Source organism: Thermobia domestica, chromosome 11, assembly GCF_964235325.1.
Source record: "Thermobia domestica chromosome 11, izTheDome1.hap1.1, whole genome shotgun sequence".
In the NCBI taxonomy this organism is placed as follows: Eukaryota; Metazoa; Arthropoda; class Insecta; order Zygentoma; family Lepismatidae; genus Thermobia; species Thermobia domestica.
In genome coordinates this window covers 10,827,520-10,843,248 of record NC_137464.1, presented here as the reverse complement: position 1 = coordinate 10,843,248, position 15,729 = coordinate 10,827,520, and the positions used below count along the sequence as shown (strand labels likewise).

General features: G+C 36.5%; 1 protein-coding gene across 6 annotated transcripts in view; it reads right to left on the bottom strand.

Moving 5' to 3' along the window:
- The window catches only part of pnt (ETS transcription factor pointed), a 416,779-nt gene that overhangs the window by 104,332 nt on the left and 296,718 nt on the right, over positions 1-15,729 (bottom strand). For all 6 annotated transcript variants that reach the window (XM_081730015.1, XM_081730014.1, XM_081730010.1 and 3 more), the window contains one exon: positions 2,017-2,217. In XM_081730015.1, coding sequence (XP_081586141.1) covers positions 2,017-2,217 — 201 coding nt within the window. The remainder of the gene's footprint in view (positions 1-2,016; positions 2,218-15,729) is intronic.

The following is a 15,729-nucleotide window of genomic DNA, read 5'->3' as shown; positions in this document are numbered from 1 at the left end:
GATAATCTGTTTACAATACATTGCATATCATAAGCAGTTTAATTAACTAATAATTGAGGAACGGTCTGGATTCAAGCCACAGTCGGGTTCGGAGCCCCTGTCCTTCATAACCTCTATACTATACAGAAGGACACAAAATTCAAAGACTCGAACTCAGTGTGCCAGTTAGTACGGAGATAAAACTGGCAACAAATATTTTATATGTTCTGAGACGACATTTTATTCATTCCTTCACGAAGATCAGGGTCACTAATCGGTTACGTGCTGTCAGTACATCGTAAGAACTCTGGGTCAATTTACTTAGGAGTGCCGACTTTCTGATTCCTTGACACGCTTCAATGTTTAGAGTGAGGTCTGAATGACGCAAAGTAAACATATTACTTACAAATTTCGAGATTTAATAGGTATTAACGTAAACATAACATATAGGATGAATGCAAAGGCGCACCCACTGGGGGTTCACCTGGTTCGGACACCCCCTCAAAACTTCCTGACTCAACACACATTTGTACACTTTGTCAATAAAACTATATTTTTAAAAAAAGAGGAAATGATTGATGTAGCATGAAAATTTGATCTTACATTTCATCTGCACTCCTTCTCTTATAAAAACAGTTTACTTCTATCATTTTTTCGGAGAATAGAGATGGAAGTATTTTACAATTACTTATCGTCTTTTCGAGTGCGCAATAATACTCGTTCAGTACTACATAGACGTACGTAGTGGCTTGCAGTATTGGACACCCCCCTCCCCAACCCAAAGCGTGCTGCCGCGGTGGCTCATTGGTAGAGCGTTCACCTCTGGTGCTTGGGGTCCCGGGTTCGATCCCAGACCCCGCCAAGTGAAATTTGTGGTGGACAAACACCGTGTGCGTGGATTTTCTCGGGGTTCTCCCACTTTCTTTATTCCACCATTTCATTCATTTCTCATCATCACCGTCTTCTTTTAGCCTAACCGGCATAACCGTGGGACGTAAAACTCAAAAGATTTCATTTCATTTTTCCGACCCAGAGCTTCTAGGTGTGGACCTGAATGAATGAATCATCATTCTATTCAGCAGGAAAGACTATACGAAACATAAAGAACACAGATATTCACAGAAACTAACTGTTGTGTTAATTCAAGATGCTGCAGAGTCAATTTCACTATGCACATTGATTTCCTAGTTCCTGGTATTTCGAAATCTATATAAATAAAAACAAAAGTGACTACGTTTGTGACTTTATAACTCTTTAAACTACCCGACCGATCTCTATCAAATTTTCAACATACCTGTAGATGAGATTCGGGCCTGGAATGGTCTTTATCATTTCACTTTGACGATGCAACTTGGGAGAGAGGGAGATATATAAAAATGGTCGAAAATGACCGATATTAGTGTCGAATCCATAGCCTTCTGGGTCGCTGAGATGAACAGTGACATTTCCGATGCCATTTAAATCCAAATTCAGCCCTGCAACTTTGGGGAGGGGTGAGACATATACATAAAAATGATCGATATTAGTGTCGAATCCATAGTTTTTGGAGACGAGATACGGAGTTGTGCACTTAAAGTTTTATTTCAAGCCAGCGAAGCGGGCAGCGAGCAATATAAGGGATAAAAATTCTTTTCTCCTTTGCAAGATAAGGGAAGAAAAGCGTTACAAAAATGTTAAATTGATAAAAGTATGTTGAAAATTATCAGAAATGAAAAATAACATTCCAGTATTTCATCCGTTGCCAACTATATGTTTATGTAATACAAGGTGCTGGGTCATAAATAAGATAACTTTGAACATTGTACTGAACAGCATCTGCGTTCCTGGTGATTATTCATAGGTTGCCTGGATCAAAAATTATTTTCCTGGATTATCCAGACGAAACTTAAGTCAGATGACAATCCTACCCACACTCCTGTCTACGAAGAACTAAACTTTTAAGGTTAAGATAAAATTATAAACGTATAATCAGAATATTAGTAATAAATGGACGTGTTCAAGCAACCGAAGATTATAAATGATATAATTCTCAATTACCTTTTTGTAATATCTCCAGGTGCTCCCATAGAATATCCCCCATAAATGGTGGCGCCCTCAAAAGGAAGGCTTCCTTTCCCATAGCGCAGATGTCTTTCCCTTTCATCTGGAACTGTTGAGTTGTAACTCCTTCGAGGGAGAACTCCCGGATGGCCCAGCAGAGCCAATGGGCCACGTGAGTCTCACTCCACTGACGAGGATCTGAAATACAAACACCAAAAATGAGTATTAAACATTTTTTTTCCTTATCAAATAATTGTCTACTATCAAATTATTCCAATTGTTTTACGGTAAAATCCTTGACTCTTCGTTTACTCTATGAGTACGAAAATTAATGAAATTATTATTATTATTAGAATTGTGATATTTTAACATATCGATCCATGGATAAATGTTGTCAAATATTGAAATACCAATATCAAAAATTATTAGTGATCGACGTATCGATATTTCAATACTGTAATATTACGATATCCGATATATTTCGATATTCGATACTTTATGGATATCGATTTTTGTCATCTATTAAAAAAACAAAAAGAAATGATATATTTCAGTTTAACGTCCCAGACGGGTGAGTAAGAGGAGTGAATGATTATGAAAGAATTGGTGGAATGAGAAAGTGGGAGGAAACGGGGGGGTACCCTGGGAAAACCCGCGAAAAAACAATGTTGTCCACCACAAACTTAGTCGAGGATTGAACCGCACACCAAAGGTAAGCACTATACTACTGAGCTACCCTTTCATCAGAATTCGGATATTATACAGCATTGATTACTGTCGCCAACACGTTGCCTATAGCAGCCATTTTCAAACTGTGTGCCAGCAGAAATTTAGAACATCGAAACTAATTATAGCTAATTGATCATGCAGATTGTCATTACGGAATAATTACAAGTAATAAGTGCGTCAAGCAATGCGTCTGTGTCACCATTTGAAAAACATAATCATCAACAAATACAATAAGTTAGTTAACATATAACTTTCTACATATCTAATTACTTGGTGTGACAGCCGTTGGTGGGCCTGAGCTGCTGCAACGCCATCTGTTAGCGACCAACTGAACTACATCCAGCCTATCGACTAACACGCGCTGCACTGTCCTGACTCTAGTAGACGTATCAGGACCTAGTGGTCGTCACATCTTTTATTCACGTAACTTCCCAGTTTACCTCATGACGCTGGGTGGACGCCGAAAAATTGGAAAGCATCGGCCGGGAATCGAACCCGTGACCACGCGGATGAGAGTCCAACGCTATAACCATTAGGCTATGGTGTCCCCTTAACTTTCAACATACATAACATTAAATAACAATTTCTTGCAGCTAAGGATGCGCACGAGACAAGATTTGTGGTTGTCTCGTCTCGAAAATGTGCTGTAAAAGTGATGTCTCGACTCGAAAAAGGTATATTTTACTATTGGAAGAGCCGTGTCTCGACTCGAATTTTGTTAGGAAAATCCTGTCTCGACTCGTCTCGTGCGCATCCCTACTTGCAGCAAAACAGAAACTGTAGGAAAAAACGACGCTCATATTAGCACGACAAAAGTTCGTTCTCTTTTTCGACTTTCTCAAAAACTACACATGAGAATTTTTCTTGAAATACGTCGTTTTGTTCAATTTTAGGTGATCTAACGACTAATGCAAGTCTTATTCTTGTACAGTCAGAGACAAAAAAGTTCTTTTCATTTTGATGAAATTAGCTGCGTAAATAAATACAGTATGCACCTGTATGAACAGAGTATTCAAACAACAATTTATCACAACAATATGACAGGATGTGACAGAGTATTACTGTCTTTTCCTTTCTTTCAATTAATCTTTTTTCCAAATTATTACTTATTTCTTTCTTTTGTATACTCTTGTATGTAAATATATGAATTTTATTTTATTTATTTTTTGAAAAAAGTACTAATTAGGATAATCACCAACGTAAAAATACATAAAACGACGCCAAACAAACAATCAAGGAGAAAATGGTCATTTTTGAAGAGTAAAAATTCGTTTTTAATGTTACATCGGAAGAAAGAAAGAAAGAAAAAAATATCCACTGTTCTACTTCCAAGAAACAAAAGATATCTCCCCTACTCTTATATTTTTTTGTATTTCAATCCACAACTGCCGCTATAATTAACGCTGATCTTCAGTAGCGTAAATAAAAACAAAAGTTTGTTTTCTTTTTTTTTGTTGTTGTTGTTATAAGAAAAGAAACAGAACGAAAAAAAAAATGTTCCTTTTTCCTGAATTTATGATCGAACAATTAAATGGTTCAAACCTCACAAACAATGGAAAAACGTGCAACCTTTTGTCTCTGGAAAAAGTTTTTCGGTGGGTGATATATATATATATACAACTGTGGGTATTGTTTTGTTTCGATGTTAAAACTTGGTTCTTCTTGTAAGCGACCAAACAACGAGATGTGATGCGCTATTGGTAGTCAGCTTATCTTTCAAGCAACGTTGCTAACTTCAATTACGAAAAAATACATGTACTATACAAAAAAAAAAAAAAAAAAAAAGTAGGAAAACTCAAAAAAATCTGTATTATATGAATGAGTTCTACCAATTACATACATACATACATACATACATATATATATATATATATATATATATATATATATATATATATATATATATATATATATATATATATATATGACATAACTTATTTTTTCCTTTTAATTATACAGGGCGTTACAAAACTGTGGCACCATATTTTGGGAATATTCCTCACATCAAAATAATAAAAAAAGTGGATAGTTTCGGAGTTATAGGGTGCCCGAAAACGTGAAACAAGTGAAGTTTAAAAGTTCTTAGTTGCACTACTATGGGACCTATCATAGTCGAGTCAAGATATCACTGAGGAACTGGTTTGTGAATATCCAAATATCTATGTTTAAGAATGCTCCAGTACTTTCACACCAATTTTTAGAGAGGTAAGTAGAGAGTGATCAAATACTCCCTAACAGACTCTCTCAAACTGATTGTGCAAGTACCGGAGGTTCTGAAAGATGGATGTTTGGATAGTTCACATACCAGTTCCTCAGTGATGTCTTGATCTGTCCCCGACTATGATCTGTACTATAGTAGTGGAACTCTGTAGTTCCGACCACAGGTCCTTATGAACTTTTTTTTCATTTTTATGTTCCCCAAAATATTAAGAAAATTTTTTGTAACACTCTGTATATTGCTCCCGACAAAATGGATATGACTTGTTAAAACGGGGAAGAAAATGACAACACAGTGGTCTAATAACGGACCACTCACTTGTGGTGAGTGAGGTCCCATAAACATCATGTTCATGCGTCAGGGGCGCACCCACTCGAAGGGGCCAGTCCCAGCAGGTCCGAACCTCCCCCCCCAAAAAAACTTTCTAACTTTAACATAAAGTTGACGCGGTCAATTCATCTTCACGCGGCTTCAAAAAAGCGGAGCACCACTGACGTAACCCACATGATTATTTGTTATATCAGAAGGATTTTAAAACAGGTTCTTCTAGTTGGAGGTGGTCTTTCGATTTACCTGCTGATTAAAAAAGTGATGGTGCAATTTTTTATGTTCTTGTACACAAAGCGATGTACAAATTTAGTCAACACATTGTTTGAACTTTACACCTGCATATTTTGGTATTTAATATGTTGTATTACTTCTGAATGTTTACTTTAGAGGTATTTTTTGTGTTATGTGTGGAATACATATTAACAAAATGTATCCATTTTAATACAAATTTAGCGATGGCAACAACGCGTCCCGTCGACACCACACGGCTTCTTTGAAGTATTATTTATGAATGCGGTTAGGGTAAAGTTTCTACTTGAGTACAAAGGAAGCCGGTTGGGGACTATTTGAACATGGCAAGTATACCTTTCTATGCTTTAATAATAAAACTCTACTTGCTTAGCAGAGAAATGATTGATATATTATGAAGATTTGATATGACACTTCATCTGTTTTCGTTCTCTTATAAAAACAATCTAGTTCTATCCTTTTCTCCCCCTGAAAATACAGATGGAAGTATTTTACAATTACTTATCGTTTTTCGGGTGCTGAATAATACCCGTTCAATACGATATAGACGTAGTGAGTTATACTATTAGACCCATCCCAACAAAAATGGGTGCGCACCTGCCGTGTTTTTTTTTTCTTTCTTGCTACAACATACTCCGTCTTGAATAGCCTAAAGGGCATAATTGTACGATGTACACTAGCAAATTAAGTTTTTCACTTCAAAAGGTAAAAATGGCGCTGATAGGTGTTTTGGTAAAATCATATCGAACTACTGAAAATGGACTACGTTTCCCCGCTAATTAAATACAATGATACATCATGAGAATGAATATTTGAGAAAAATGCTTCATTATTGTAATTTGTAACCGTTATTTTATGTCACTCATCGTTAGCTTAATAAGAGGAGCGCTCAGTGATACAGCAAACAACACTACTGTTAGTGGTCCCTGATTCGATCACAAGTCACGTCAGTATGTGGGGAAATAGTATGTGGCTTCCTTGGGATTCACGTTTCCTCCCAGCTTTCGGCGCGGGAGACCAGGGTTTGATTCCCGGCGGGAGCTCATGTGGTTCGGATTCCACGTTAATCAGTAGGCCCACGTCTCATGTAGCCTCGCTGCTGAAAAGGGACGTTAAACTAAAACCCAACCAACCAACCTTTCCTCCCACATTCTGATCCCACCAATTCTTTCATAACCATTCATTTATCACTTGTCTCTTATAGTCTATAGCAGCGTTTCTCAAGCCTTTTTTTTCCTTTTGGGCACACCAAAGTACGTTTCTAACTTTCGCGACACCCCTGCATGTGACTTTTTTTTCGTAGATACGAAAAACCAAACACATAAAAATACATAAAATAGACCCTACATTTAAAAAAAAAATATGGAACAAGTATGAGATGCAAATTTCAGGAGCAAATTACGTAAGACTCTTGAATAGAAACCTATTAACATAAAAGAAACTTAGACCTATGGCACTAAGGCAGGAATATGAGAAAGAAATATTACCATCAGAAATATAAGAAGACATCAAACTTAAAATCTCGCGACACAGTGGTTGAGAAACGCTTGATTAAAGGTACCACCATGGACCGTAAAACTGAGATTTAACTTAATTTCATTTTCTATCGGACAGTCATAAATGATCGATTACAAAATAAGTGAAAAGGTGGCCATGGTGTGAAACTGATAAACGATAGTGGGGAATAGCAATTTCATGGCCCTCCACCCGGAATCGAACCCGATTCTCTCTTAATTTAGGGATCGCGGTGGCTCAGTGGTAGAAAGTTCTCCTCTGGTGCGTGGGGTTCCTAGTTCCTGGTTCGATCCCAGCTCGCGCCAAGTGAACTTTGTGGTGGGCAAACACCGTGTGCGTGGGTGTTTTCGGGGTTCTCCCGTTTCCTCCCACTTTCTTCATTCTTCCATTTCATTCATTTCTCATAATCATTGTCTCCTTTAGCCTAGCCAGCATACGAGTGGGACGTAAAACTGGTAGATTTCATTCCTCCTCCCCAAATTTCAATATTGTTCTATTTTTCTTAGGTACTAAAAATAAATACAGGAATCTAATTGCTTTCTCAAACCTATTATTTTTCTCAATAAAATTTTCGGTACATGTGATTGCCATCTTCATCGCGACGGAAATATTACTTTTTAAAAAAAAAATCAGTAAAAATGCGAAGTTTAAAAGGAGTTGTGAAGCAATCGCTGGAGAATTTCTCTTGTAGCTGGCACCGCTGCCTCTCCCTCCTTTATGAAACAGATTTTGGCTCCGCCACTCCACCCCCGCACCTCTCCCTCCCCCTCCTCAGAAGAGCTTTGCTTACATTACATCACAACGAAAATTTCCCCGGATGCTGTGACGTCATCCACGTCCCCGATTCTGCGAAGCGAAAAGATGGCATCGCGCGCGCTCAAACACATTTTAACTTATTTCTAATATACGTACTACGGGACGGGCAACAACATATAGGTCTCTACAGTGTGCTCAATGGGGGGAAAGCGTTCCATCCATCTTTGTGTAACATTCGCTTCACATCTTGTTGTTTTTATTATTATTATTATGTTGTTGCTTTTCCAGAGAGAGAGAAAAAAATCAACAACTTCCTGTAACATTATACAACAATTCTAAATTCTAAGATTTTATTTACTTTTTAACAGTGAAATTAGGAATAATTGACACAGGCACAATACAAGGCTGCCCACACGCGGAGTTTAGGGCACAGGCCGTGCGCATGAGATTTTTTTTTGGAGGGGAAGAAAGGAGTCATATTAAAAAAAATCACAATAATTAATCAAAGTTTAATTATAACATGTTTTAAAGGTTCATTATATACGATGCTTTTAGGAATTAAATTGAATGAAATTTATTATACACATCAAGTTACCTTTGTTTTATCACAACCAGGACGGACTTCTGCGGGGGAGGGATTATAATACTGCTACTCAGAGTTACTTTTAAGAGCTCCAAACTCTGGGATGGGTTTTATTTATATATATATATAAAAAATGAAAGTTTCCTCTTCTGGGGAGGCGATCGCCCCCATCGCCCCCTGGATCCGCCCCTGGTCACAACCAAATTTGGTCTCCTTTATTTTAAGGGGAGGGGGCCCCTGGTACCGTTATAATATCGCCATTACATGAAATTACAACTACTAACTTTAATATTACAATGAATGTGAATTATTGATTATTTTAAAGTTGTATTACTCCTACAGTGTTGATTCTTCGCATTGTGCACGAGTTTAGACAAAAATGAGACTAAGATTACCACTTTTCTCATCTCGTCTCGAATTTTTCGATACGAGACGAGACGAGCGATTTCTCATCTCGTGGTCGACATTAACCACAACTCATTGCAGTGGTGGATCTAGAATGTAAAAACAATGAGGGCCAGCCAGAACCCAGACTATGATAACTATATCATGAATTTACTATAAACTTCCAAAAATATATACTTGGTAAATAATAGCTTCAAATATTTTTGTCACTTGAAAAATTGGGTGGTCTAGCCCCACAGGCCCGGGCTAGACCCTCAGTGACTTATTGGCTCCGAATTCCCTTCGTTGTTGCTAAGGCAAAGTGTCTTGTGATCCATAAAAGAACTGTGCTCCACACAAAAGTCGGTAACAAATCTTTCTCTTTTACGACTGTCGGTAAAATAAAAATGTATCAGTTGTTCCTGCTTTCTGTAAAAAAAAGTCTTTTCCCCTGTGTTACCCAAAGTTATTTTTTTATTCTTCTATACGACAGCTTCCTTGTGGCTAAGCGGTTAGCGTACGCGTCTTACGTCTGAGAGACCCTGGTTCGATTCCCTGTGGGATCTTATGTGGCGGTTTTCTGTTAAGCTGTAAGCCACTGTCTCAAATAGCATCCCTGCTGAAAGGGTTCGCTAACATCAAACTCAAAGTTTTTTCCATACGAATATATGAAAGTTCGTAGTTTCAAGATAGTAAGGAACGTTTTACGTAAATAATAATAATAATAATGCCACAAAAAATAAAGTTCTTTGCAGCGGACCCCAGAGAGTATGGATTTGATGTTATTGTTACATAGAATCCAAATTTCGAAACCCCAGAACGATTGAGCATGTCTTTTTTTTATGGACGAAAAACATTTGTCCTCCCTGTCCAAAATCGCTCAAGTTTCTCGCCCATATAAAACAACTGACACGGTCATTCTTCCTGGGGTTCGCAGCACAGAACTTTTTATTTTGTGTGTGTGTGTGGTTGTCAATTGACGGCTCACACTAATTTAACACAACTTAAAAAAAAAAAACTCAAAACAACAACAAAAAATGTGAAAATTTAAAGAAAATCATTTAATATTTAGATAATGTTACTACATTGAGTAATATTTGATTCCAAGACGTCTCATCATATAGGGGAGAAATGTGAGTAGCTCACAACCATAACGTCATAACTGTGCACAAAGATTTGTGGCCTATAAAAAGATACCCGGAAGCAGATGTTCGTCCATTTAAAAGGATTTTGAAATGAAATCTTTAAAGTCCCACGTTTATGCCGGCTACGCTAAAGGAGACAGTGATGATGAGAAATGAATGAAATGGTGGAATGAAGAAAGTGCGAGGAAACTAGTGGTCGGCACAAAAACCAGCATTTCGGTTTCTGGGTTTTAGGAAAACCGAAACCAGTTTTTGAAAAGTTTCAAAAAACCGGCTTTACCCGAAACAGGTTATAGATTTTCTCCAAAGCAGCTTCAGTTTTTTACCGAATCCGGTTTCGATTTTCTTCAACACCGGTTCTAGGTTTCTTCAAAACCGGTTCGTTTTTACCGAATCCAGTTTCGGTTTTTTTCCAAATCGGTTCAGTTTCACATCGAAACCAGTTTCAATTTTTCCAAAACTGGTTCTATTTCGGATCAGAATAGTGTTTCGCTGTTCTCCGGAAACCGATTCAGTTTCCACAAAAAGAGTTTTATGTGTTTTCCAAAACAGTTTCGGGTAAAAACCGAACCGCTTATGGAGAAAACCGAAACCGGTTTTTGGAAATAACCGAAACTGGTTTCGGCGAAAAACCGTATCGCTTTAGGAGAAAAGCGGTTTCGGTGAAAACCGAACCGGTTTTGGGGAAACCCGGAATGTTTTTTTCGAATTTCGGATTTTTTAGAAACCGGTCTCCAGTTTTTATAAAAAAACGGTTTTGCTCATTCGTAGAGAAAACGGGAGAACCCAGAGAAAACCAACACACACGATGTTTGTCCACGGCAATCAAGGACCTCATGCACCAGAGGTGAACGCTCTACCACTGAGCCACTGTGGCCTTTCAAATGACTTTGTAGCTCATACTATCTGGCTCAAGTTCCAATTTTTTCATAGTAGTTACAAGTTGTATTATCTTTACTTCTTTTCTCTTCTTGCGTTATCCGGTAAAGTTCAAAACAGTTGTGAAGAGTATAGGGGAGATCATTATTTAGTTTAATTCATGTTTTAAGTAATATTGAATTATCAACTCTTCAAATATGAATCATTACTGTATGTAATTGTTAATTCTTTTTGGATCGAAAGATCTAATATATTTCAATCAAACATTTTCTTGTACGCCTTTTATCTGGAGAACTACATATAGTGTAGCCAAACCCAAACTATCACTTAACTCAGCATGATGTGCTTATTCCGTAAAAAATACGAAAACTCGATTTAGAGGTCGTTCAAAAGTTTTGTTGTACCTGATCCAAAAATGCATCAAAAGATCCAATATATTTCAATCAAAAATTTTCTTGTAGCCCCATATCTTGAGAACTACAGTATATATAGTGTAGTCAAACCCAAAGTATCACTTAACTCAGTATGATGTGCTTATTCTGTTAAAAATAATAATAATAATAATCCGTATTCGAAAACTCGATTTACAGACATTCAAAAATGTTGTGGCCCTTCATCCAAAAACTAATTGTTGGGCAAGATCACAATCTTTCGATGCATTTTCGGATCATTCCTAAAATTCTTGGCTAAGATTGGAATCTTTTGATCTTTTTTTAAAAAAAATCATTCCTAAAATTCTTGTTTCACGAATATCTAAAGAGTATGTATTCAGGAATATCAGTTGATACTTGTTTTGTTTGAATCCTTGGAAACTCATATATTTTGCTGTGGATGAAACATTGAAAAGGAAACGGGAGTGGCTACAATGTTGAAGCTGTAGCCATGAGGTTTATTATTATTATTATTATTATTATTATTATTATTATTATTATTATTATTATTATTATTATTATAAATTATCTTCTCCTTTCCCCACTTTTGAAAAAACAAATTATATATATATATATATATATATATATATATATATATATATATATATATATATATATATATATATATATATACAGAGAGAGAGAGAGAGAGAGAAGACAGACCTTGAGTCTTGAGATGTGTGTTGTCATGTGATGCGAAGTGATGACGGGATGCAGTCAGAACTTCTTTCATGTTTTTCTTTATTTATTTCTATAGTAATATTTACATTAATCTCTCTCTACTTCTCTCTCTCGTGTATATAGATTGCAAAAATAGATTAGAAAACATAAACTAGGTTAATATATAGAAATGTAAAAGGGTTATCCTGAAACTTTATCTGTTTCTTTGCTTTTAGTCTTTAGATACAGTTGACAGGCCATTTCTACACTGAAGCCTTACTAACACTATACCAAGAAGGACCATTTAGAAGGCAGTCGTTAACTAGAGCTTTATATATTAAAGATACCATCCCGGCATTCACCTGGAGAGTCTAAGGGAAATCTTGAAAAATATCCCCAGCACCATCATCTTCCTCAGGATTTTAAACGGTTGCTAATCCATGCTGCTAACCAATTCCATGTGTTCCCTCGTGATTTCTTCTATATATAAAAGTATCGTATATTTTATTGACTATGTACGAGGTGTGATGAAAAAAAAAACATACGGTGAATAATTTTATTAGAAACCAAGTAATAACTTTACGTGGAATTTGATTTAATCTCTTTCAATGTATTGTCCTTGGCTAGCAATACACTTATCCCAACGTTGAATCCATGATGGGAAGCATTTCTGTATACTGAATATGTAATATGTATGTGTATGGTGTACTATTAATATTTTCATAGTCTGAAAGAAGATTTTTGACTTATTTTTATTAAGTAAAATATTCCCCTCCCAGGGAACAACTTGCTGGCTACACCCCCTGATGAATACAAATCTCTTATATGTACAAACAGAACGTAATCAAGTTTTTTTTTACTAAACCGGCAAAGATTACGGGTTAAGAGTCTTCATCCCGGCGAAATTAAAATACCGCTAATTTTATAGTAATTATGTGATATCTTCAAATAGATAAAAGATAATCGAAATGTGGAACAAGAGCGCCCTAGACAATATTATTTTACATGAGGTACCGTTATCACAAGTCACCTAGCGGCTTTCGATTTCGAGCCATTTTGAAAATCGTCATTTATTTTCGCATTTCTAAACAGCTGAAAACGGAAAGCCACTAGCTGACTTGTGACAACGGTATCTCACGCAAAATAATATTGTCTAGGGCGCTCTTGTTCCATATTTCAATTATCTTTTATCTATTTGAAGATATCACATAATTACTGTAAAATTAGCGGTATTTTAATTTCACCGGGATGAAAACTCTTAACGCTTTTACTTCGTAATTGAGAAATTCGAATCCTGTGGCCATCCATATCAGATAGATTGAACACATTAACTATATTTCAAATTGGCAGGAATAATCGATTTCCGAAGAAATAAAAAGATTTTTATACCAAATATAGTGATGTCTTTATTATATATACACCCTAATTTCTGTTTCCTTTTTAGAAAATGAATACTTTTTTGTGTGTATAATTTGAGATGATGATCATTGAATCCAATTTGCCATCCGAAGTCGTGTGTGGAGTGCATCTCGGCCATTACATCACCTTCGCTCTGTGAACCACAGCCACTTCCCCTGGCTCGCTGCCCATATCCAACACATTCCCTCAGAAGACGTGACGAGGAAGAATCTAAAAAAGATTCTTTTACTCCTTCTGCCCCCCTCCCCTGCCCCCTTTCGTTGTTGGCTCTCGGTTGCATCTTAACGAATCATTCAATTCATTTGCTTGGCGGGAAGTGTACAAAGACTAAATTCCACATTACGTAGAGAGACACCAATATGTGGAAATTCCAATGAGAAAGAAAATGAGGGGTGGAATGCAAATAAAAAAAATGTGTTTACAGGTTTGAATGTTATTGCCTATGCACTATTTTTTTCTTCTTCTTGTTTGTGAACTGGACTGTTAAAGAATGTTTTCCTTTGTTAAAAAAATATTTTACGAATAAATGAATGAGCCGTCCCCTCTAGTGGCTACAGCACGTGCGGCTTTGGAATATGTGATCCAATGTTTTATTCCCGATTAAAAAAAAAAAAAAAAAAAAAATATGGTAGTTCGGATTCCATCATAAAGTGCAGGCCCATGCTTCATATAGCTTCGGTGCTGGAAAGCAGTGGCGGATCTAGAAGCTTAAAATTGGGGGAAACCTTGCCAAAACCCAAACTATGATAGGTGTTTCATGAGTTTACTATAAATTTTCAAAAATATATAAATAATAGCTTAAATTATTTTTGTCATTCAAAAAAACTGGGGTGCCTATCCCCCAGGCCCCGGGCTGGATCCGCCACTGTGAAAAGGGCCACTAAACTTGAACAAACAAACGAATAAATAAGAATAAACATATATGGAAAATTCATTTTATTAGGTGTAGCGACTGTTTTAAGCAGCGAGGCTATGAGACGTAGACCTGACCTACAGTTTAACTTGGAATCCGAACCTAGACAATAATTAGAAATCCTTCATTCATGATCAACTTTTGAGTTGAGTTGAGTTGATTTTAGTTTAGCGTCTCTTTCAGCAGCGAGGCTATATGAGACGTGGACTTACTGATTAACGTGGAATCCAAACCACATGAGCTCTCGCCGGGAATCGAACCCAACGCTCCCACGCTAGATCAACTTTTGAACATAGATGTGAATATAATCTTGTTTGTTTATAACTTACTGCAGTGTCAATGTCTCAGATATCAAGTCACGGCTATACAGCTAGGAAATATTTATTTTTTCAAACTTTTATTGAAAATGGCTTGAAACTCAGAACCAACCTTTTGAGTACTCCACTAAAAATGAATAAGAACTCGAAGTAATTTACTGTGGAAACAAACCGGTGGTATATTTCATAACCATTACCGAAACACAAACAAACAAACAAACAAATATTACAGAATCTAATTGCATTATTACAATTAAAAAAAAAAAAAAAACTAAGTTAAATGATTCTGAAAGTAAAAACTGTTTCTTTTACGAGCACCATCTATTATTCACTGAAGAAGTTGCCAAGGAAAACTTTTGTTGTTGGCGCTGCACGCAAATGCAACAGACCACAACCACTCTTGAGTGCAATTTTTCTGCTGCACGCAGAGTAAAATATCCAAAGCAAGCCATGTCATTGGCGGATGATGGATGCAAATAGCTTCTTCTCTCCATAGAACGTTACGAGAATCCAAAGAAATACACATTTGCTTCTAACGCCGTCATTTTTATGCTTTGTTTCACTCTAGAACCTTAACATCACATTCTTCCATCTCTGTTGCTGTCTCTTTTCCAATTCGCGTATTTTCAGTGTGTTTCGTTAAAAACCTTTGTTTAAGTAACTTGCCAGAAAATACCTTAATCGCACGGTATTTCTCTGAAATAAAATCATACTATGAATTCTTATAGAGCCAGGTGTGACACAGTTTTAGGGCATAGATCTTTCGTATGTATTTCTAAACGCATAAATAATTTACGTACGATCTTTGGAGCAGTCTTTTTCGAGGAAACTAAAATAACTGTGTATTCAAGGTTTCCCCAGTTAAATTACAATAAATTGCTGAAATTGCTGACAAGATAAACTAGCTGAGCCCATCTCCACATGGCCCATGACCCCCAAAAAATTCAAATAGTGGCAATCTTTAAGTTTAATCAATGCATTTTGCTTCTTTAGTGTTAATAACCCCGTCTTACACAACCCACAATAAATAAAAATTAGATGAAGTAATTCTGGGAATTGCCCAGAACTAGAGAAAATTTTCGAAGTGATGAATTTACTTACAACTTCCCCCGAAACCTAACACTGTCCCATGATAGTTATGATTATGCTCATTAGAGATCATACAATAATTCCAATGCATGT